General features: G+C 33.2%; 1 protein-coding gene across 1 annotated transcript; it reads right to left on the reverse strand.

The window, feature by feature from the left end:
* Positions 1–6,423: 6,423 nt before the first annotated feature.
* Positions 6,424–7,418, reverse strand: LOC122594561 (ethylene-responsive transcription factor ERF054-like). Its single transcript, XM_043767000.1, has one exon. The coding sequence runs from the start codon at positions 7,350–7,352 to the stop codon at positions 6,678–6,680; it is 675 nt and encodes a 224-aa protein (XP_043622935.1). The 5' UTR covers positions 7,353–7,418; the 3' UTR covers positions 6,424–6,677.
* Positions 7,419–26,351: the final 18,933 nt, after the last annotated feature.

Below are 26,351 nucleotides of genomic sequence, written 5' to 3' on the forward strand. Positions count from 1 at the left end.
AAATATTAATAGCCAATTAAATGTTAACAAGTGTTTTTGTTGGAGTCATACATGTACTAATTTGTTATATTCTCCTATTAATAAAAATATATAATATGTTTTTTTATCTATAAATTTTCTCTCCATTCTTGTTTGGTTCCATTGTATTTATCTTTTACTTTTTTAACAAAGTTTTTTTATTCTCTTGTATATTTTGTAAAAACATTTTTTTACAAATTATTATATTTGGTCGAATAATCTACGTAATCAATACATGCAAGTCCATATATTGATTAGTAATTGTTAGTGTCCTTTTTATATGCATATATATTTTCATTTATACATAGAAAACTATGATTTATTTCAATTTCGGTTTTATTTAAATCAAAAATACATATCCAAAAATAAACTATTCGAAAGAGATAAATATAATTAAGGTATTTTTTTTGTTTGTGGTGATAAGAAAACAGGTTTAAAGGGTTTAAAATGAATAAAAAAAATTAAATTATTTTTTAAACATTTTATGATTTCTTTAAAGAATCTAAAACTTTAATTTATTTTAAACTTCTTATTGTGTCATCACAAATAATAAAAACTTTATTTGGGTTTATTTCTTTGAAATAACTCATTTGTGGAAATATATTCGGTAGAAATGATTTAAAACAAAAATAAACTGAAAACTTTTTACAAGCAAGTTAAAATATATGTAGAAAAAAATGAAACAATAATAAATATTAATCAATTAATCCTGCATTTTATCTAAAAAAGTACTAATGTACATAAAATATATTTTATATATATATAGAAAAGATAGAATAGGAGTAGAAGAAACTAACTAGAATTAATTGTAAAACTGGTCCCTATGGTTTACACACTTTAGCAATATGGGTCTCTTTTTAAGTATCGTTGTAATGGAAGTTCCTATTTTGAGAACTTTTTGCAAGATTGGTCCCTTTTTAACAGGACCGTTAGTGGGGTGTCGTCAAGTCTTAATAGAAGAGACCATCATTGCTAGTAAACTCAAGAAGGACCCCCATTGTTAAAATGGAAAAACCATAGGGACCAATCTTGCAATTAACAACTTGATATTTTTTTTTTATTTAATTCAAGACATTGCAACATACAATTATCAGTGCGTTAGATCCCTAATTATACTTTTTCACTTTTCTATAAAAAAAATAAAAATTAATGAATACTTAATTTAAATATGACTATTAACATACTTTAGCATTTCATGATTATTTGATAATTAAACTATTAAAAACATATTTCTACAAAAATATTCTAAATTTTGTAAATGTTTCAATTGTTGATGATAATCAAAGGGTAGAGATTCAGAGAGAATGTTTTTTTTTTTTTTAACTTCCCTTTTTCACTTTTTTCATGCTTTTTTTTTTAATTAACTCAATCTATAAAAAAATTAAAATAAAAAATAAATCTATTTTAACCCGAGTTAGTGAGTTATACATATAAGGGTACGATACGGGATTCACCCTTAATGATATTAATAAGGGGTAGCTGGTGAGAGTGATAGGTCATAGAGGATGATATGTCATAGGGGGTGATCGGTGATGAGGTGATCTACCTTACGGGCTTCGCCCTTAGTCATCATGGCTCCGCCATAATCTGAAAGGCGTCGCCTATAGTTTACGGGCTACGCCCTTTGAAAAAAAAATTATTTTTAAAGTTTTTTAAAATTTTTATATAAAATTAGTCAATTAAAGAAGAAATGAAAAACTGAAAAAAAGTTCAAAAAACAAGCTAAAAAAATAATTTAAAAAAACGAACCTTCTCTCTTTTTTCTCCTTAAGGACCCTTCTAATTTGATCTCTATCTGATAATCAAACCCACATACTAATTTATATCCACGTCTTAAAATAACAAACTGTATTATTCGATATATAAAAAACATATGAAAAAGTTTGTTATGATCTATTTAAAATATATATATTTGTTAATCCACCAACCGCATAAATGTTCAACATATTACACATGGAACTAAAAAACCATATATGGTAATTATATTTTTTGAACAGGTTTACTTTTTGGTTTTATCAAATTTCAAACATACAACCTCCAAAAGATTATATATCAATTATTTTTCAATGTAAAAAGATTATACAAAGTACATATCCATTATTAAAATTTTTTAGTATACATATAAGTTTACTAATTAAGGATCTGACACACTGACAATTGTATGTTGCAATCTTTTGAGTTAAATCAAAAAAGATATCAAGTTGTTAATTGCAAGATCGGTCCCTATGGTATTTCCATTTAAGAAATGGGGGTCCTTTCTGAGTTTACTAGCAATGATGGTCCATTATGTTAAGACTTGACGACATTCGCTAACGGTTTTGTTAGAAAGGGACCAATCTTGCAAAAAATTCTCAAAACAGGGACCCCCATTGCAACGATACTTAAAAAGGGACCCCCATTACTAAAGTGTGTAAACCAAAGGGACCATTTTTGCAATTAACTCAACTAAATAAGTATTTATATTAACAAATACTCCCTCCGTCCCATTTTATTTGTCATGTTGACTAACTTTGACTGTAAATAACTTTGTTTGTATTATATAGTAATTGATGAAGCTTATATGAACAAAAAGTACATTAAAAACTCAATCAATTCATATATTTTATATCAAGTGTTACATGACACAAACAAAGTTATTTACGGTCAAAGTTAGTCAATATGACAACTAAAATGGGACGGAGAGAGTATTTAAGTCAAAATTTGTACAACATTGTGGGGCCCTTTTAATGACTTTTGTCATGTTTTGATTGGATATCATTATTTCTTACTAAGAGTGTTAGGTGGTAAGAAATATGTGACTAAATAAGTAATTTTTTTTATAGGTGTCTAAAGTTAGATATACACATTCAAAATTGATCAATTAGGTAATTTTCCCTTAGTATATAAGGCCTTATCCAACCATAACCTCTTTCTCACCTCTTTCTTAATGTCACGTTAGCACCACATCATCTCTTTTCTCATTTTATATTCCAGAAAATACTACTACCAACCATACCTCTTTCTCACCCTTTTTCCTCAAAAAAAAAAAAAAAACAATCTTATACTCATATTAGCCTCTCTCTCTCTCTACTTTCTATTGTTTTCTCTTGAGAAAAAGTTGGAACCTTTTTCTCAGAAAAAATAAGAAAAAGGGCGTTGGGAAGAGGCCAATGTAATCACAAAGGAGTGCGTAGTGAGACAATGCCCTATAATAAGAGTGCAAAAATGTGGTTTGTCATAGAGGTGAATGTTAAGCCAACTTTTTAAACTTAAAACTAATTCACATAATGTTGTCAAAACGGTCATTAGTATCTCATAACCTTTCAGAGTTTTTGTTGAAAGATAAAAAGGTACATTATTGATAAATTACTAGCAAGTCCCCAAATAATCTTAAAAGTACATATATCCATTTAGGATAGAAGTTACAATTAAATACTACTCGTATTTTGTTTTGATCTACATTCAGATTTAAAAAGAAAAAAAAAAACAATGAAATACGAATACCACATATGTGAGAAGCCCATGAAAAAAACTCCCAAGTTTAAGACCGAGATACCGATTTTTACCTTAACTTGTTTTTTAATGGTATCCCATCTAAATCCGGACCCATAAAACAATACACACATTTCCAAGTTAAGTCACATAGTTTGTAAAGGTTCAATCACACCCCATACCAAAATTATGTGTTTATTTATTTATGAAGTAAACTGCCATATATAATGTTGTTAATTGTGTGCAAGCAAATTAACTAGATACGGGCATAAATCCGTACGTTACAGCGTATTTTATTTTAGGAATGACAATTTGTTATAAGGGTAGATATCGTAATTTAATGTTGTAGTATGTGAAGGGGCATTTTAGGATCCATAAATATGGTAAAGGGGCATTTTGGGAAACATAAATATGGTGAAAAGGGCTTTTTGTGAAAAAAAATTGCTTAATTTCTTAAGAAATACCATAAATAAAAACCCAAAATGCTTTATAAAAGAGTATAGATATGAACCTTCATTGCCGTATTTTACATGTTTTGGGTCTCAATATTTTAACGGTGTATGAGGTTGGTTAAGAATTAAGATGACAAACTTTACCTTTACATAGATAGGGAAACTGCTTTCAGGTTCTACCTAATTGGTGGAAAAGAACATCCGACTTTTACATGACATGGGGATCAAACCTCCCACCTCTGTTTCCAGATACAAAATGTTTACCACTGATACAAACGATACTGCTTAAACAGATTTACTAGATGTAATCATCAAATAACTTGAGATTGATTTACCTAAATTATTAATTTAATATATACACAATACACGAATGTTAATTTGCACAGGTGATAAAGTCACATGAGCACATATTAAAGAGATAATCCAAAGAGACGAGGGAGAGCTCTTGTTTAATTTGTATATACTCAAGGCAAACATTACAAAGGAAACTTATTTTTGTGAATCGTGAGTACTCTATATATGTTGATGATCGCTACTGCCAACTGATGATGTATACGACTGTCTACCATTTACCTGATAGGTATTCAGGTATATGTTTCATATCACCTATTTCCAACATTTATATCCTAAATTTATAGTAGCAATTTTTCCCTATGAAGCAAAAGATAAAATAGTTATGGGTCATCTCAAATGACAGGTTGTTCCACCTGTACAAGGAGACGCGACATCAAATGTTCATGCATAATGAGATTGAGAGATACATACTCTCCAACCAACAAGACATATTTTAGGACAATATAAGGTTAAAAAACTTATAAAAATTCTTTTTTATTTTTCTTTCAATAAGGTTCTAAATTATAAATTAACAAAACATATAAATGAAATTAAATATGAAATATGCAATTATATATTAAAAAAATCAATTCATATACAATTTAATTTGTTTTTTATTTTCTGAACGTTAACACTGCGTTCTTGAGTTTAAATCAAAAGAAAAAGATAATAGAATTAGATAAAGAAGGAAAAGGAAAAAAAAATTATATACGTATAAATATACATATAATGCAGTTTTGAGTTTAAAAATAATCATAGAAAAGAAAGAGATAAAAATTAATTATATTCTTGAGTTTATATCAAAGGAAAAGTAAAAGTATAATTTTAAAACAAATTATTAGCAGTAGATTAGTGAAGTAATACATTTACATAATTTTGTTTATTTTTGTTTTTTCTATCCAACCGCCAAATTAATAAAAAACTATTAAGACTAGAAATCTCCAAATTTTATTACCATTCTTCTTTTTTTTCTTCAATAAAAATGTTCAAAAATAAAAATTTTAATATAGCTTCTATTTTTTCATTCTCTATCCGTCGAGAAAAACTCAAAATTGCAGTGTAATAATTTAGTTGGGGAATAAAGAGTGAAAACAAGGTTATTTTCAGAAAAATGGAGGTATAGGCCTTTCTGACACACATCATGTCGTTTTTCGTGACAATTATCATTTGGATTATTGGTGCTTGCTTCTTTTATTTCTTTTAGTTATGGCATTTGTTTTATATCACCGCACCACCGCCCCCTCGCTTCCCAAAAAATTAATAACATATGTTGTTGTATGTATATGTATCTTTAACTACTTATTTGTGATCTTGTATTATTCACGTGGTATATGATAATTTTGTCCAGGTTTAGTTTATATATTCCGAACCTAAGTTTCCCATTTCATACTGATTATTATGTATACTTTAGCCATAATTTAATGTTTTGGTTTTATTTTTATCAATTTCCTTTCGGAATAATCCAAATAACTTATGTTCACATTTACACCATGTAGCCCGACAACAAACATACCAATGTAGTAGTCACATTGGACTTATTTTGTTACTGTCTTACTGATATCAATTTAGCATTGCTTTTTTTTTATTATTATTATTCTTAATTAGTGACTTGAACAAAATTTGTCTAAACTCACAAAATTTATGTATTTTCTATCAAATGGAAGTGTTCACCATTTGATGGAGCACATTGTTTGAAACCAATAGATCTAACTAAAGCTGAACCAGAACTGTTATGTTGGATGACTTGGATCTGGGTTTAAATTTTAAGACTTTTATCAGTGTATAAAAATAAAAGAAAAGAAAAAAGTCTGGTTTTGATCGGGTCCATTCTGAAATGAATGTTGTTCTTTTAAGATTTAATGAAATGATACTATTAGGCCTGATTCACTAGCCCAAATTTTGAGTCAGGTTCACGATATTTGTCCTATATGGTTTGATTCTTGATTCCAACATAATTCAAACAATAGTGATATTCATACCATTTATTTGGATAGATGTAACACCATTGTGTATCACTAGCTTACACGATTAACTATACAACTTATACATTAAAAATGATGGTACAAACAATGTCAAATTTTTTTTTTTTTAAAGGTGTACATAATATCGACTGATTACTTATCAATAACTGTAATGCCTACTAGGCTAGTATAAACTTGAGTCATGAAACTTACAATAGACTTTACAAGCTTGACTCCTGCAGACTTGTCAAAGCTACTAATTAAGTCAGAACCATACTTGGCTCAAGCATGGTTTCCCTTATTGAATATAACAATAAAAATGTGGTATAGTCTTGACCCGCATGGTTTCATTACAATTTCAGCCTGAAAAGTGCCAAATTCTAGAGAATCCATATACATAATATGAATCATTTAGAAATTAAAAGAAAAATATTCTAAGTCTTCACGGACTCAAGAAACTGGGCTCAAAGTTATCCCATATGAAATTATCACCTTGTGATGCATTTAACGCCCCATCTTCCATAGTTTCCCATGCTGGCTCACCATATGGAAACAAGCTTTGACCACTCGGCCCAAACTTGTTCAAACATTCTTCATTACTCGGACCTGCTAGTTCTGACCCACACGAGTCATTAATCACAGGGATGGCCTCTTGTTCTATGTAAATTTGTTCTTGACTATTGATGTACTCTTGGGGAAAATTTAATCGGGCTTTGGTTCCTCTTAACTTAAAAGCCTCGTGATCATACGCTAAAGCGGCTTCAACAGCAGTCTCAAATGTTCCCAACCACCGTCTACTCCTACTATGCGGGAGACGTATTTCTGCTACCCATTTTCCCCATTGGCGTTGTCTCACCCCTCTATATAGCTTTGGCACAGGCTGCTGAGGTTCCATATCATGGCCCGTTTTATCATTTGATCTAAAAGATATCATTTGTTGATTTGTTGACGATTGAGATTGAGGATTGTCGTCAAGAGAAAATGGAAACACAAATTTTGATTGCGCGTGTTGTTTTATTGGCCCTTTGATCTTCTTAAGTGGATGAACAATATTCCATGATTGTTTACCTTTGTTCCTACCCGAGCTAGAAGAAGTTTCAACATGATTATGTTCCATTGGTGTGTTAATTAGTATAACACACAAAACAATTATATATTCATATATATCAAAGATTTAAGTGTTCTTTCGGTGCATTAGAAGCTATATGTCAATGGACTTTTAATTTGCTACTTCATACCACGCATGCCAAGTTACCCGTATAGTTAGTAAAAGTGTCATTCTCATAGGCACGCCAAAGACTTTTGACTTTTGTGCAAAGGTTGGTTTTCCTATTGTGATTTATTGAATATTAGTCACTCTTGATGTTCATAAGCAATAAAACTATATGATTTGGTCAGCCACCGTACTAGTGCAAAATAACGCATATGGAGTCACTAGAGACCATGTTAGAAACCAATTGTCTTTTGGTTTGTTGTTTGGCTACAACTATATGTTTTATTTGTTATAAATAATTTTGTTATAACATATTTTATAATTTGTCAAAACACCACCACATATTGTAACAAAAGCTATAAATTATGTGTTTTGAAATCAACCTTTCATCGGACAGGGCCTAAAACTATTTATATATATAATATGTGTGTGTGTGTTCTTTTTGTTTTGATAATGTTCTTTAAGAGTTTGGAGGAAAAGTCGAATGCTAAAAATGCATAAAGAACTCAACTTAGTTACACATCAAAGGTCGATTTCTAATTATTCGTACCTAATTGGTCTGTTTTTCATTTTTGCTTTAAACCCAATCTCAATACTGGTTCATGGACTAAGGAAGCAAAAGATGCGTAAATAGAAAAGCTTAGGCAGAACCTATATTTCAAATCAAAACCAATTCCGAGTTTATATCAGGCCCAAGGATTATCAGAATCCACTTTAGAAAAGGTAGCATCTTTAATTCCTCTTTTCTTCATATTACCATCCTGCCGTTTTTGGCTCCCAAACTATACAAGAAATTTCACCAATGTTGCATGACTGTGAAAATATTGAAAAAGGCCAAACTATTGTTTCACTCATGTAGTTGCAATTTATACAGCCGGAGGCGAGAATCACATGGCAACTTGATTCACATAGATGAACTATTTTGGGGACATATCAAGATGAAAATGGTGACCAAGAAGTGTTTGGCAAACATGGTCAATCCATCTGTAGGCATGTAGTCATGTATTGTACATTTCCCAATGGGCACATTTTCCGGTTTCCAAACCATGTGTGAAGCCTTGGCAAATCGCATGGCAAACATGGCCAAACAACCTGATCGGTTACCCAACAGTGGCGGATTCAGGGAGGGTGGGGGAAAAATATTACGTTGGAAACAACTAAACTATCATACTTTGCCAAATATCTATCCATCGACATTTTTACTACTAAATATTTACCGAGAGCCAATCCCGAGCTTTAATGCCCATAACGAAAGAAAAATATACGCTATTAAATTTATAGACAAACAAGATATGTATTAAGATGTTATAATTTATTAAACCTAACTGGCTTATCATGATTATGATTTTTCATGTAAAACAAGCCTTGCAAAACTCTATCTATTTTTATTTTTATCGGAACAACAATAAGAAAGAAACATATTATAAGAATATAAGGGGATCCTTATTTTGATAACCCATTTTTTTGTAAAAACCGTGAGAACTCCAAATATTTATATTGGATCACATGTTTTTTTTGTTCATTTACATGTGAAACGTTATAAAAATATATGTTACAGAAGAATTTTTTTTTTCAAAACCTTACATATAGCCGTTTGTCACATGTGAACAGAAAATGTAAACAAATTCATTCACAAGTTCATAAAGGCTACTTTGAAGGTTTCATAAAAAGTTTCTTCTACAACATACCTTTTTATATTATTTCACATGTGAGTGAACAAAAAAAAGCATGTGAACAAATATATTATCCAAGAGTTCTCATGGTTTTTTAAAAAAAAATAGTTCTTAAAATAGGGAAACTCAAGAATATAATTAATATAATTAGTTAAGACTCAAAATGTTAGACTTTGAGGGTTTTTATTTTTTGTTTTTAATAAATTAAGCGTTATTTAAACCTAGTAAACAAATAACTTAGATCATCCTTTAAACTTTAAAGTCCGTGACTCCCTTCCATATCAAAAAGACTAGGCCCACTTTACTACAAACAAATGTTATTTGTCTACTTCCCATTTGGATTATGCAAATAAAAAAGTACCGAAGACAGAGGGTATAATATATATTTTCAGAAACTATAGGGGGTAAATAACAAATTGTACAAAATATGTTATCATCTTCTAGAAACCAACCTGCAATTTTTTTTCTTCCATTGAAATCTACAAAAACTTTAGCTGCACTATAACACACGAGGGATTGTTTCTGAACATTGCTAAATTTTTCACGAGCTGGGTTCTTTTTCATTTATGGGTTGGGTTCTTTTTATGATTAAGGTCTTAAATCTAAGTAAATACACTATTAAATTGTCTATGATGTGCTAACTTGGCTGGGGTCGGTCTCCCCCCTCCCTAATGCTTTGTATCTGCCGCTGTTACCCAATGAGTTTTGTTTTACCAGTGTAAGAAAATGTTTGTTTTCTACTAATTAATTATACTCACTTAATTTGTTCATCGTATCATTAACCAACTTCCCTATTCTTACCTTCATATTGCAACTTCTTGTGAGCATCATTATTGTTATGGGTGAAATTTCAGGTTTCATTATCTTGGAACCTTAGGATCATGCACCATCAGGATCTTAACATATCTTGATATATTACTAACGATACATTTTAGATATTGTTTCTATGAGAATATTATCCAGGTTATTTGATATTAAGCACAAGGAAAATATCTCCAACGGTACAATGAGATTCAACACATGTCTTATTTGATCAACATGCAAGAAAGACTTAGTCCAGCAACATAATCGGACTTCAAGAGGATTTCAGCATGAGGAGAATATCTTCAAACGGCTACTATATCAGTCAAGATAGGCTCCAACGTTCACTTGATGAAGACCAGGAAGATCCTTATATTTCCGGATAGTTAGTTATCTAGCAGCTCTATATAAACGAGAACCTGATCGATCATAGGATATACAACGTTACACACATTCACCTTACATTATTCACTTGCTCTCGTTAACTTATTCTCTGCTCACACACCAACACACTTTAGTTTACATATTACTTAGAAAGATTGATCAAGTCGCTCCACCATTGTAATCAATTTACATCATTAATAAAAGAACAAGGCAGGGACGATTGCTTCCTCCCGGGGTTTTTATGCCGGCAATCATTAAAGGATTAAGGGCTTTTCCTCGATAACAAATCTCGATGTTCTTTGATCCTTTCTCTTTATTTACTGCATTTATTTACGATTATCTTTCTTTATCTTGTTTGATTTATCATATATTTCATCATAATATTGTTTGCGAAGTCTTTTGACGACCTTTCTTTTGTTTAAGTCGATATAATCTTGATTTTTATCATACTTATCTTAAACGCATCTTTGAATCTAAACCTATTTTACAAGCCCTTAACCTCACGAACGAAAGTTTGGTTACATAATTGATCTAAGTCTTCAAGATTGATTATCTTGGATAATTTTTGACCAAAACAATTATGTTGTGGAATTCAGAAATTTCAGGCTATACAAGTCGGTAGTAGGCTGCAACTAAATTATAACCATTATTGTTGTACGTTGTGGGCAGAACCCCTACAGTCATGTTCCTTCTACGACGATTTCTTCTAGCATTTGCATCTTCTGGATAGTAGAGACTAGCGGGTAGCCTATGGAAGTTGGAAGTAATCATTGCCGCCTCAAAAAGGAGGAGGAAATTCTCTGCAACAACCAAAAAAATTCGCATAGGGGTGCATTGCAAGTCCTCCTGACAATGTTACATTATTGAGGAGTCTGACCCAGGTTATATGGTTCAGAACTGATAATGGGCCAAACTCCTCAATGTTGTAATATTTTTCACGGGCACTTTGCAAATTGCAGGACTTGCAATGCACCCCTACGTGGATTTCTTTTGTTGTTACAGAGTATTTCCTCATCCTTTTAGAGGATAGCAGATTATTTCTTACCACTTCTATTTTCTACCCGCTAGTCTCTACTATCCGGAAGATGCAAATGTTAGAAAAAAGTGTCGTATAAGGAATATGACTTTAGGATTATGCCTACAGCATATGGACCTCTCCATGGTGTTGAAGTATCTCTTAGAATGAAACACTACTTTGAAATATATGAAACAAATGTGTAATCATTTACTTTAGACAATGTTTTTACAAAGTGATGATATGTTAAGACAAAAGTGCTTGGAATGTCATATTTTAAAAGCATTTATAATTTTGTTTTCTGAAAAACCATATCTGTATTGATGCAAATTAGAACATCACACAGGTAAGTGATCAAATCCAGAAGATATGGAGCAGCCAGTCATATATGATAATATGACATACATCAATTGCCATATCGATATATACCCACAAAAAAATAGGTAAAAGGTAATTCTGATACTAATTGAAAATGTACTTTAATATTGTGTACCCACAACCCACAAACTATTGAGATAGGCATAATAGTTTAAGAACCGAATTCAATGAAAAGGAACGAAAACATATTTGCAATCCTATGACAAGCCATATAGCACCATGACAAATGAAAAAAAGTAAATCAAATTTGTAAACAATGCTAAATGTGTAGTGAACCTTTTAAGGTGAAATGGAAAGTAGGTATTTAGAGAGAAAGTAGATAAATGAAATGAATATTAATTTAGGCAAAAGGTTAATCTTTCATTACATGTGGAGGGGTATTTATAGGCAATGAATTTGCTATAAAACCCCTCACTAATTACATTCAAGTCCTTTCATAATTACATTACAACCCCTTCATCTAAACAAGATTAATTAAAAGGACATGACAAATACATAATTACAAAACACGCACTACTGTAATTAAAATAAAAGCTAACAATCTCCCCCTTTAGTGTTGTTTTGTAAATGGTCATCATTGTGCCCTTTTCTTCTTTCTCTGCCTTCGATTTCTTTTCTTTGTGGAAGATTTGGGTTTATCCTGAGTGAAGGATTGAGATTTGAAGACTCTTTTTCGTATTTGCTCTTTGACTCCTTCCAGTATTTCTTGGGTACAAAATGGTATTTCGGATCTTCAGGGCAATCTTGTGGTTCAATGATGTTATCGGCAAAGTTGAGTGGGGGCATATTATGTATACCATGCTCGTTATTTGGTGAATATCCGACCCAAGAACCTTCTGGGACATGAATGACACCTTTCTGTTCTTTTGGAAGTCTGGCTGCAATGATTCGTCTTGATCTTTCTCTATGTTCCAGCTTTGACTTGATTGTTCTAATCACATTCAACAGTCTCTTCTTTTCCTTTTCCGACTCTTCGAACTCATGGAGGCTTTCAAAGACAGTTAAGCATTGCATGAGAGTGCCATCAGAGTACTTGGATAGTTACACAAAAAACAAAAAAACTATAATTGGAGAAAAGAAAGCGTTTACTACATTGGCCGGCCACTAATTAATGGCAGATAGATTATTGATTCACCAGTCTACCTATAATTTATTCACCAAGACACGTTTAAACCTTTCCTGGAGTCTCTTTTCAATACATTCACCTGCTAGTTATTTTAGACAACGTGTTAGAAACAGTTATACAAATCCATCGGCAATTCATAAACTACAAATTGCTTTATAACCGTAATAATACATTGCAAAAAAATAATTTCCATTTATATTAAATCAATGCTGACCAGGAATCACGTTTAAGACGAAACTAACATCAAGTCGTTAACATATCACCTCCATCCACATTTAGTGGCTGACATAATTAAAACTATTACTCTTGAAACACCAAACTGTATATTGAAACAGAATGAAAAAAAGCTAACCAAATATAAACTATTGATACCACTACGACACCAAGTATCTCTAAATATATCCAGTTACTCACATTTTGTTATAAAGTGCATCCTACTTTTAATCATGGTTATGTATAATCTTGATAACACAATTGGCAATTTTCACTTAAGTGACAACCATACAGCTTGTCAGATCATCAAAACCAGGGGAAATAACCAAGTCTATCTTACGAGAGAGCTACTCAAGATTTAACAAATTTAAAAAAACACATACAGTCCAGAGTTTCTTTCCAAACTTTTAAGGACACCCTCTTTGCCAACCTTCTCCATGGACTTGGCAATCAGCTCAGAGCTCACCCATCTCTGTCGTTCTCCATTAGCCGATATTGACACCTAAACAATAAAATTCTTACAATCAAAAGTCGATAAAAAAATGAGATGTGTCATAAATGTTTTAGCTATGATCAGATACATCTCGTATAATATATATAATTACCATTGACGTAATAAACGTGAAAACGTTAGTACTTCACTTTGGGCTGCTTGTTATTTCATGTCTCAAGAGTTCATCCTTGTGTTTTTCCACCATATCAGCAAATATTAATAAGATATGCAATCTTGATCTCCTGCAAGAACGAGAGGAGGGGAACTTACATAAGATGAAGCATGATAAAATCCCAAGACGCAAAAGGTACAAACATATGGTATACCATTCTGAAAATTAGGTCAAGGGCCTTCATAAAAAGCCTTAGGCTATCTCCAATGCTAAGGACGCCCTTAGGCGCCCTTGAGCTGCCACATCATATCCTTACAAATCCTTAAATCCAAGGTTAAACGCCAAAGTTATTGATAGGGAACTTTTATATATATGATATACATATACATATTCGATAATATTGAAGGAATAAAAAGATATTCATATATAAAGACTCCATGATTCTATGTTCCTTAATTTCATCCTTATCTTTTTTTATCGCAATTAAACTCTCAAGCAAATCAACCTTTTTCACCCCTTTTTAGATGGATAAATATATATCATCAATGTAAGCGCAAGTTACAAACTGCCTAAATGATTGAAAAACCAACACAATTTCAATAGTTGAAAGCTTCAAGTAAAAAGCATACAATAAAAATATAGGTTGGCTGCACAACCAACCCAATTTCAAAAGTCGAAAGCTTTAAGTAAAAAGCTTTAATAAGAAGCCATGAAGTAAATGACCTTTGTAAAGTGACAGGTCCATTCTACTCTTCATAAAGTCTATATAAAACATTAGAGAGCTAGAGATAGAACATTATGACACTTCAAGGTCAAACAGAAATTGACCTTTGTAAAGTCACAGGTCCACTCTACTCTTACAACACGGTTCAATGCATAGTGAAAAACATAGAGAAATTAAGAACCAAAAACAATTTGAAAGAATTAAATATCATTATTGAATATCTAGTTGAAAACTTTAAGTAAAAAGCATACAATAAAAATATAGGATGGCTGCACAACCAACCCAATTTCAAAAGTTGAAAGCTTTAAGTAAAAAGCTTTAATAAGAAGCCATGAATACCTAAGATAATCTAGACTTAGATCAATTATGTAACCAAATTTTCGTTTGTGAGGTTAAAGGCTTGTAAAATATGTTTAGATTCAAAGATGCGTATAAAATAAGTATGATAAATAAAGATTATGTCGACTTAAGCAAAAGAAGGTGGTCAAAAATATTCGCAAACTATGTTATGATAAAATATGATGCAAATAATCTTAAAAGAAACAAGATAAAGAAAGATAATCGTAGATAGATGCAGTAAATAAAAGAGAAGAGAACAAGGAACACTGATATTTGTTAACGAGGAAAAGCCCTTAATCCTTTTGGTTTGCCGGCATAAAAACCCCGGTAGGAAGCAATCGTCTCTGCCTTTGTTTTCATATTAATTGTGTTTAAATTGATTACAATGATGAAGCAGGTTGATCGATCTTCTAAGTGAGGAAAATGTAAAGTAACGAGAGGGGTGTGTGTGTGTTTACAAGTGTGAGTAGAAGTAATAATGAGAAGCAAAATGTCTCCCTATGATCGATCAGACCCCTTGTTTATATAGGGCTAGGAAATATCTTTCGATATACTTTCGACGAATTCATTCAAAATCTTTTATCTCAAAAACTGTACGTTGATAAATTATAAAAAAATGATATGGGTGTTCATAACATTTTGTGCTCTTTCATTAAAGATATCATTCGATATACTTTCGACGAATTTTTAAATCTGAGGGCGAAGCCCGTATGGTTAAGACATCTGACTATGACTCTCTATGGCCTATCACCCCACCATCTCACCGCCGCAACGCGCGGGCACTTGCTCTCGTCTTATGTAAAAGTAAATTTACTTGTTATAGTATGTCAATCATGTCATATTTTGTGCCCCCAAATGTCATTCTTTTGAAATACTTAATGACCCGTATAAAGAACGATTATTCGAATTATGTAGTTCTTATGGCTTTGCTCTCTCGTGAGGGTATGTTTTGCGCATAAAGTAAAAACTATTAGTAGAGAAGTCTTGTTTGATTAAGATGGCAAAAATACTCATACCCGATGGGGAATCCGATACTTGAACTCGATTTGACCGGGGAATCCCCTATTTGACCGGGGATGGGGACGGGTTTGGGGATATAATTCTATTCCCGATGAGGATAGGGATGGGGATGGGAAACCGTAAATCCCCGATCACCATACCCGACCCCGAATTACTATATATATTTATTAGAATTACTTTAAGTTTAATCTAGGATTATATCAGGTTTAGAGTTTTTATTTAATACTTTTTATGTGTTATATATTATTTATCATTTAGTTAACATAGATATTAGTTTATATATATAAAAAAATGTCGAATTACATGTTCTATTACTTATATTATGCTACAATAAATTTATGTTTACACAAAATGGTATACCCGATACCCGACGGGGATGGGTATGGAGATGTAATTTATATCCCTGACGGGGATGGGGATGGAGATTACAAGTGGAAACCGGGGACGGAGATGGGGATCAAGATATCCGACAATACCCGCCCCGTTGCCACCCTAACCTACAAAGCTCCACCTAACTTAAAGATACTTTAAGGTTTACTTTTCTTTTTGAAAATAGCTTTTTTTTCGTAAAAACTAACTTGCAATTTTGCAAACATGTATGCCATTGTTGTTAAACTTCTACTTAACTGTAAGATATTATGTTGAAGATAGATCTAGCGAGTAAATACGTCTATAGCTACGCCACATTCCATGTATGAGAAATGCTACAATTCTAGTTTTAGATGTTGGGGATATGCAGTAATCAACAAATAAAACCGGATACATATCAATCACTGAAGACGCAATTCGTTTTCAGATTGAATTAATTCAGTGGTTCATCCCGAATTATTCAACCGGATACAATCAGTGATTAAAAACGTTTTGTATGATTTTGTGTTTGAGAGAAGGAATGTGAAAAACGGGGAGAGAATTCAGAGAGAATTCGTATGTTTAGAATGAATCGAATACAAGCCCATAACTTTCTTTATGGCAGTTAAAATCGTGTTTGCGAAGTTGATAAAACTAGTCCCTCAAATTCAGATATAATATTCTGAGATGTTTTTGCCATAGCAAATTTAATGGAAATAAAAAATCTCCAAGCTCGACCCCGCTCCTTGGACCCCGCTCCCGGGAGCGCTGCCCCGCATCCCCGTCGTGCTCTTCGCACCATCAAACTTATATGATGTATTATTATGATTAAATTACCAATTAATCCAATTAAACTAAAATATAGATATATGTCTTTACTTCGATTTGATGGGCAAAGGCTATTTATACTCTACCTCGCGTATATTTCATTCATGACAAATTTGAATGTAATTATATAATATTGTCATTTTTATATTAGGGATTAGTTTTCTGAAATGTAACTATCTTTGACCGAATGTCTATAATAGGAAAAAACTAAAGTTATGTGTATCGTATGTAAGCAACTCAAAAAAATGTTTATTGTATGTAAGAAAACATACGTGGCAACCATATACAGGTGCCACTTGTCAGATTTTAATTGGTTGAAACAAAATTCTTACATACAATAAACATTATTTCGAGATGTTTACATATAATACACACAACTTTAGTTATTTGCTACTATAGACATTCGTTCAAAGTTTCTTACATTTTAGGAAACTAATCTCTTTATACTATGCTGGTGGGATATTATTGGTAAATCATTTTTGCTTTTTTGTTGTAAGGCTAGCATTTAGATTAGATTAATCATATGAGTCTCATTAAATAAGGAAACTATTATTCAAGTTTGAGTAATAAAGGTGACAATAGATAAGGGTCAAAAAAATCCTAATACATCTTCTAATCTTCCTACCATTGTTGTCGTCTATTGTGATCTTTAACTGCTACTTCCTACAATAGATCGATTTCACATGGAACTGCACAAGACATATTACAACATAGGGTCAATGCATTTTGTATAGCAGTTAGCAAAAAACGGTATAGCACAAAATGGGGAAATTTGTTAGTTACCCTTGGGCATTCCCAATGAGTCAAATTTTGTGTAATCGGTTCCAATTAGCTCTCACATGAACACCATAGCAAGCTGAAGAAACAAGGTAACTCTGAGAAATAGACGACAGGTACATGAACACCATAGCAAGCTGCAGAAACAAGATAATTCTGAGAAATAGTGTTTTGAGAGAAATTCTATTTAGAGAATCGAATAAGAAGATATATTGTATCAAATCGAGCTTGGCTCTGATTCGATTGACATTACATTATCTAACCCACTTGTAACTGCCAAAACAAACTCTACCGGCTAATGCTAAAACGAGTAACGACTATATGACAAAGTTACAGTCTAACCTTCTAAGAATTGGCTACTTATTAATACAGTACCAAAACTATTTGGCTATCATTTAACATGTAACAATACCCTCCCCTTAATATGATTTTTGCTCTCAAAAATTGAAATCTGGAACCTGTGGCTTCAGCTTTAGAGAAACATGAAAACTAATTACTTTACAAATTTATCCTTCTCCACTTCCTTTCTTCAAATCTGACCTGGTTGTAAAAGCATGAGCCATGACGTTACTTGAGCCCCCTCTTTATTAGTGCTCATCACTGCTACACCAAACACGTCTGCTAATAAGATGCTCATAAATTTTGCAAGATGCATCTGTCGGCGAGATGGGTCCCCTTGACCAGAGACAGTAGTTCTATACAGGGCTTTGTCCGCTATCATAATTCATAATTGCAAACCTGGGTTCGACCATCATTGAAGCTGCTGCAAGCAACAGCTTTTCTGCCATCTTAAAGTTATTCTCTACCTTACAATAACTAACAAAAGATCCTCAAACATTCAAATTAGGCTCGATCTGAAAAATCAGCTTTAACCCATATTCCACTATGGTGGTAAAATATTTCCGTCCCTCTTCAACCAACTCTGCATGCACACAAACACTTAATATCCCTATGAAGGTGAACTCATTAGGTTTAGCACCCACTTTCTTCATCCTGTTAAACAGACTTGTCACCTCCATTGCTCTTCCACATAAGAATCAATAACTTGAACAGATTCTTGAGAGATCTGACGTTCTCGACCACCATCACAAGTAATGACGTACCCTGATTTCGTTTTCATTTGTACAAAAAGTGACTCAACATTCGAAACAACCAAAGTCATAACTTGTTATGTTTTCTTTGTATGTCATCTGTGGATCCAATGCCCTTTCAGATGGAAAAGACTCCAAGACAGTTTCTACACTAATACTTAAAGCCAACAAAGCTTTTGACGACTCCTTTTTGTTAGACGCTTTACAGAGCGCGAGCCCACAACTGCAGCGGCCGTCAAGTTTTCTGAAAAATTTAAACTGTTCATTTCAACCAGAACACATGGAAAGATTAACAATGGTGACGCATTTCTGAACACAAACTCCAATAGTGATAGATCTGCATACTACACTTTTCACTTTTGTTCCACTTAAACATTGTTAACTTCTGTTCATTATTTACTTAGTTATGCAAGAATTATGTGTGTAGATGTATGGACAAAGTATTGTGGCACCATTTTTACTAGACACTAGTATATTGTTGATGTTAGATAGGATTATAACTTATGTCACCAAGATTTGAATGGGTCAGTTTGATACGATGCAATCCATTTAGCAAACACATGTTTTTTGGTTTCATAAATCTAACATGTCAAATTTAATTAGTACCCAAACTCAACAAATAATGTACCTAACTTTTTGCCTTGTAGAATTGTATGAAACATGTTGTGTTTAGTTATGTGTAAAGCTAGTTGCAATATGAAAGCTTTGGTAAGTATTTAAACTCATTGTTATGAATCCGATACTAATTTAGAATAAAAAAAAAACAGCCATTACCAATCCATTCCAGAAACAAGTCTCAAAATTAGGTACAGATGTTTGAAGCAAGTTTAAATACTTGTTCTTGCTCTTTTAGACGGTGGTGGGAGATCTTCAGCCATCACTTCGTTCTGCTCTTCAGCCATCACTTCGTTCTGCTCCTCGGCCATCACTTCGTTCTGCTCCTCGGCCACCACTTCGTTCTGCGCCTCGGCCACCACTTCGTTCTGCGCTTCGCCCACCACTTCGTTCTGCGCTTCGCCCACCACTTCGTTCTGCTCCTCGCCCACCACTTCGTTCTGCTCCTCGCCCACCACTTCGTTCTGCGCCTCGCCCACCACTTCGTTCTGCGCCTCGCCCACCACTTCGTTCTGCTCTTCGGCCACCACTTCGTTCTACTCTTCCGCCACCACTTCGTGCAGAACGAAATGGTGGCGGAAGAGGAGCAGAACGAAGTGGTGGCAGAAGAGGAGCAGAACGAAGTGGTGGCCGAGGAGCAGAACGAAGTGGTGGCCGGCCGAGAAGCAGAACGAAGTGATGGCTGAAGAGCAGAATGATGATTTGGCCGAAGATCTCCCACCACCACTAAAAGAGCAAGAACAAGTATTTAAACTCTTCAAACATCTGTACCTAATTTTGAGACTTGTTTAGTTATGTGTAAAGCTAGTTGCAATATGAAAGCTTTGATAAGTATTTAAACTCATTGTTATGAATCCGATACTAATTTAGAATAAAAAAAAACAGCCATAACCAATCCATTCCAGAAACAAGTCTCAAAATTAGGTACAGATGTTTGAAGCAAGTTTAAATACTTGTTTTTGCTCTTTTAGACGGTGGTGGGAGATCTTCGGCCAAATCATCATTTTGCTTTTCAGCCATCACTTCGTTCTGCTCCTCGGCCACCACTTCGTTCTGCTCCTCTTCCGCCACCACTTCGTTCTGCTCCTCTTCCGCCACCACTTCGTTCTCCTCCTCTGCGGCCATCACTTCGTTGTCCTCTTCGGCCATCACTTCGTTGTCCTCTTCGGCCATCACTTCGTTGTCCTCTTCGGCCATCACTTCGTTGTCCTCTTCGGCTCCCACTTCGTTCTGTTGTTCAGCAATCACTTCGTTCTCCTGTTCTGGGGCTTCTTGCTGCTGCTCTTCTTCTAGTTCTTCTAGGACTAGTTGCTGCTGGTGTTCTTGTGGGAGTACCATGGGATATGCATCGACGTATACTGTTCATGAGAAAAAACAAGAAAACATCAGTTTTCTTGATATGATTCAGTTTCCTTTATATGGAATCCAGAAGGATATGCTATTTACATACATTGAACTGCGGAGGGTAAAAAGAGCAGGATGATGTCTATCCAATTACCCAGCAGCTCGGTTTATAGCCTCATCGCAGTCAGGTATTATCAAGATTCCAGGAATTACCGTGTCAAAGAGAGCAAGCAAACCTGTTTCAAAAAGACAGCAGTGTCACATTGTGAAAGAAATAACAGTAAAACATTATCTAATACCCATTGACCGATTCCAGTTGGCAGCTTCCAGGACTGTTTCAAAGAGACAGCAGAGTTGCATTGTGAAAGAAATAATAGTAAAACATTATATCTTTTACCCAATGACCGATTCCAGTTAGCAGATTGCAGAACAGCAAGATCAAGCCTCCCCGTACTGAAAATAGATTAACCAATGCAACTTCAATAAAAGTCACCTATTAAGCAAATAACAAAGACAGAGAGACTTACCGTGGACAAATGTTGGGGTGAAAAATGAAGGGGTGGTGAAAGCGAACAACCGGGGGCTGTTCAGGATAGCGGGTTGGGAGATCAACGATTATTTCCCAGCTTGATTAATGAATTATTGTTAGCAGTTTGTTGAACTTGATTAATGAATTAGTGTTTTCAAAAAAAATACAATTCCTTTTAGTACAAGTAATTCATTCTGTCCATCGTTTTGGCAAACTTTTTTTCATTTAACCCGTCAAAAATAAAACAACCTGTTTTGATTCTATAATACTGGTATTATAGGAATGAGGTTACCATGATACAGATATGGAAAGTGGTCATGTAAACAACATACTTGCAACATTGCAGGCAAGAGCCTACTAATCACAAACAATATAAGCTAATCTAACTGACAATAGCAATACAAAATATTAACCAACCATCAATTGTACCTTTTTTATGCCATGAGAAAGAGATAGTAAACGAATAAGTTCATGCAATTACAATACAAACGCCATACCGTAAGACCAGTCCAGACGGAAAATCTATTATTCAGTTTACTTAGCAAAGATTGGGATAACATTGTGGAAAGTAAGGATATCATTAAGAAAATGTAGCACCTAAAGAAAAAAGGGGACACATATCAACTTAAATCAAAATGAAAATTAATGCTATAGTTAAAAAGCTGGAAGTAAAACCTACAAATTTAAAACTTCAAGAAATTAGTTAAAAGGTGCTAAAAGTTGCTCACATTGCATTTACCTGTTAATGTATTCAGTTCATGGATTCAAATTCTAGGTTATGAATCCTCTCTAAATACCAATAACATGCATCCAATGTAACATAGAATAAACACAACAATTTGAACAAACTAAATATAATGACATTGCGTAGTAATCTTACAGTCCACCAACAGTAATAAAAAGTCCGAAACAAGATAGAAGTGCAGCAACAACGATACCATACCATTGTTTAGCATTTTCCACCCCTTTAGACCCTGCTTTAAACCCAACTTCCTAAATAATGAAGTATATGTCCTTATTCCTTAACTGATACTAATTTTCGTAACCATCACAACAAGGAGTCTTACTGTAATAGAACCCTTCTAGAAACAATTAAAACATCCATTACATTCCAAAAAGACTTATGACAAAATATCACAAAAGAATTTGACAAGATACCACTTGTTTAGTTTCACAGCGTTCATCAAACCAAAAATACAACCCATTTTTGGGAAAGTGTGAGAATTGACACTGTTATATTGGATATCAGTAAAAATGAACATATATATATTCCAAAAAGTTTAAATTAAGTAGTAATCACAAAACAAGGAAAAGATAATCACATAGGTAACAAAATCCAAAAACACACAGTATAACTGAAAAAAATAACAATCTATTATCCTTTTAATCTATTATCTTTTGCTCACAGGTATAACAATCCTATTATAAACACAAACTAACATATAATACAGAATTCATCAACGATTTAGCACATAATGACTACCTAAAAGAAAAAACAAACACCACAATCTTATAAAAAAGACCATAAAATATAAAATAACTTTTTTTTCATCTAAAAATAAAATAAAGAGAAACTAAAAACTTACTTCCCACAGGTCAATCAATAAAGACTGAAATATGTTGGATATGTTCATCAACAAGTTGCACATCGTATCCCAGCTCTGATGCTGAAAAAAACAAACCAACTATAATTAAACTAAATTGAATCTACAAAGTGGAAGGTTGGAGAAAAAAAAAAAAAAGTTCTTAACGCACAGTTGCATGATTTGGCGATAAATCTGCTGTGGAAAATCAGGCCTACCCGCCATTGTGACCGTATTGTTGTAATGAAAACAAAAAAGTAGGGTTTTATAAGGAACTAGTGCCTAGACCCGTGCGATGCACGACCAATGGTAGATAATTTTAAAGAATGGACACTATTGTGTTCACAGGAAGCTAACACGCTTTCGAGCAAACCAGTGAGTCAATAACCCCGCATCGTCTTTAGCGAATGGAAAATACATAAAAGAATGAAATGAAGTGGCATTACATGCTTACCTTGGTCGGGTGAAAGTGAAACCAACATTAAATGATTCGAACCAAAGTTTACATTCCTACTTGACACGACCTTTCTGTATTTAGCACTTGTGTAGGTAATGTTGAACCAACTATTCATCGTTCAGATATTGGTTATTTCCACTTCGTTCCTGAACATTGCTACCTGTTTACATAATACTCATCAACTCAGGTGAACCAACCCTACAAAAGAAAGAGGGAAGCGTTTTTTAACTGTACGTATCTATTATCTAACACCTCCACGCCATTGTAGTCACAAATATTTACAGAATGATAGTGTTTCTAGATGTTCTCAAAAATAAAAAGAGTCTTTTAGTTATCAAAAAATAGTCATTTAATTATTTTTGGTATCGGTCAGCCTCACCGATCACTGCAAATATGTTGTTCATAACATCTTTAAATGACCGATCATCGTCTCCCTAAATATCATCTATAGCTGAAACGTTCTTAAAATTGCCAGCCTTGCCTTGAAGTCGTAATCACCTTTCTTGGACGGTAAATTTTCCATGGAAGGTAATTTGCTCGACTTTTTCCTTCCCTTCTTCTTTGCTTTCCTTAACTTCACCTTTAATACACCTTCTTCAGCCTACAACTTTTGATTCTGTCGTATACTTGAATTTTTGATCTTAGCCTCACCCGAAACATCATCTTCTACCAGGGCTTTATCTTCGTCTCTGTTGTTGATACTTTCTGTTGGCTTTGGGTGTTCTGGTTGTTTATAATCCCGTAATAATGAAAGTTATGTATTTAAGAAGTCATTGTCCAATCCAACAGAACTCAGCTATTCAAAAGTACTTGATAAGTAACTACCAGGAGAGTGTCCACAGTGATAACTCTATCTTCAAAAAGGATGTGAAGATAACTAATCGTAAGAAATATGATGTTACATAAACTTATAACCATATAGATGGTTGATAAATGACATTAAATCACTGATTGACATCTAAAAAAATTATTTTGCCATTTCCATTGCAAAGAAACCATTAGTTTGGCTACACAGAACACAAACAAAAGAAAACAAAAAACAGAGAAAAAAAAATAAAAAATGGGGCGTTTATTGGTCAAAGTGTGAAATGCTATACTTCCTTTTGTGTTTAGAATTATGGGCCATAACCGTTATTTCTTTCAAAAAATAAATAACTGAAGAATGATAGAACAAAAAAAAGGTTTAGTTAAGTAGTTAACTGAGGGAACATACATGAATACCCCCACGAATCAGCTTTTACACATCCTTATATTGACTGCAAAAAGATTATAACCGGAGTAATATACATAAAAAAACCAATTTGTGATATAACGGACTTGAAAAATATACAAATTCTACTATAGTATTACTCAAACATACTACTATGAATATATATCTTCTATAAACACATATCAACCCCAACATTAACAGGGCTTCAACTTCAACACCCTACCTCTTAACCTACAATTATGTATGTTATAAACAAATTGTAAGTGACAGTGAACCATTACCTCCCGGTTGATGTGCAACACCTAATACCGCTAGGCCAAACCTTTATAGAAGATATTCGTCAAAGTTTGAACTACTTATATACATATAAATCAGTATCCATCAGCCTTGTGCCAGTAACTTTCTGGTGGTCATACAAAATCCCCAATTTAGCCTTAATCATGTCATAATTTTTCTATTCAGTGTTCATATGTAATTGCCAACAAAAGGATAAGTTTCCTAACCCACCCCCTCGGCAAGTTTGAAGGATTCCCAACTTCATCCTTTCATTGCCATTTTTATAACCTATAACTTCAACCAAACTACACATTTACAGATGACACTCATTCCTTCTTTACTTACCCATATACCAAAAACCACATAAACGCATGCATAAAGTTCCAGTTTATAAAAAATGGTATGCAAACAAATTTGACTTCAGATATGCCATCAAATTAGATCCGGATTCTTGAATTTCAGACTCACCTGAATACAAATGACATCCATGTCTGAAAAATTAATTTGAAAAAAAATCCAGGACATTTCGGACGCCCTTTGACACCATGTTCATCCCCATTTCATCCCTCCTTTCCGGACCTGAAGCATGTCTGGATCTGTGAATAACAAACTGAATCTGATCAGTTTTGGGTTCAATTTCAAAACTGCATCAATAATCGAATAAAAGCCAAAAACCAAGAAGCAATTAAAAACTAAAACATAAATTTATAATGACCTAAGCAAAAGAAATTCATTCAAAAATTAAAAATATATATCATCGCAAATGCAAAAGCTATTTCGTGTTTTATGGGTTGATAATTACACAACTGAATATTATCTAAATAAATGGCGTTAATAACCACACCAAAATGGATGGACTTAACTCCCACACGGTTATACAAATTCTATTTCTATTTTAAATTCAATTTTGAGTATTGTGAAAACTGGAGGGAAGAAAAATCGTGTTGGCCTACATACAAATAACCGTCACTTTACATTAACTACTTCCTAAAATTTGATATAAGAATGCCACGTCAGATGTATAGTATAATGAATCTTTTCTAAGACATGTCATATAGGACATAATTAGAAAAACCTAAGTAGAGATTTATATAGTGTATAAATTTGGCAGTGAGAAGAAAAGGGGGCGTTTTAGCATATTTATGAAAACCCCCTTTGAGTAATAAGAATGATGCAATTGGTTCTTTTTGTATAAAATAAAACAAAATTATTAAATTTTTTTCATGAAAATTCGTACAAGATTTAACTTTTATTTATTTATTTACAAAGAAAAAATAAGGATGTGTGTACTTAATTAACTAACCTTGTGGACAAAAATAAAGCTTTTAATCATCTGCGCAGATAGTTGAGATGTCGAACGAATGCTATTCCGGTGATAAAACCTGATACATGATAGACAAAACCGGTCTCCGTATCCGTTCCGGGTCTTTACGGAACATGTCTACCCTAACAGATATATAAATATATATATCTATATATATATATTAAAACAATAAGAATCCTAGCCTTCTAAAACCTTCTTTCAATTTAAAGCTAATTTTAAATATTGCCACATAGGATTTTATCC

Source organism: Erigeron canadensis, chromosome 3, assembly GCF_010389155.1.
Source record: "Erigeron canadensis isolate Cc75 chromosome 3, C_canadensis_v1, whole genome shotgun sequence".
Taxonomy (NCBI): domain Eukaryota; kingdom Viridiplantae; phylum Streptophyta; class Magnoliopsida; order Asterales; family Asteraceae; genus Erigeron; species Erigeron canadensis.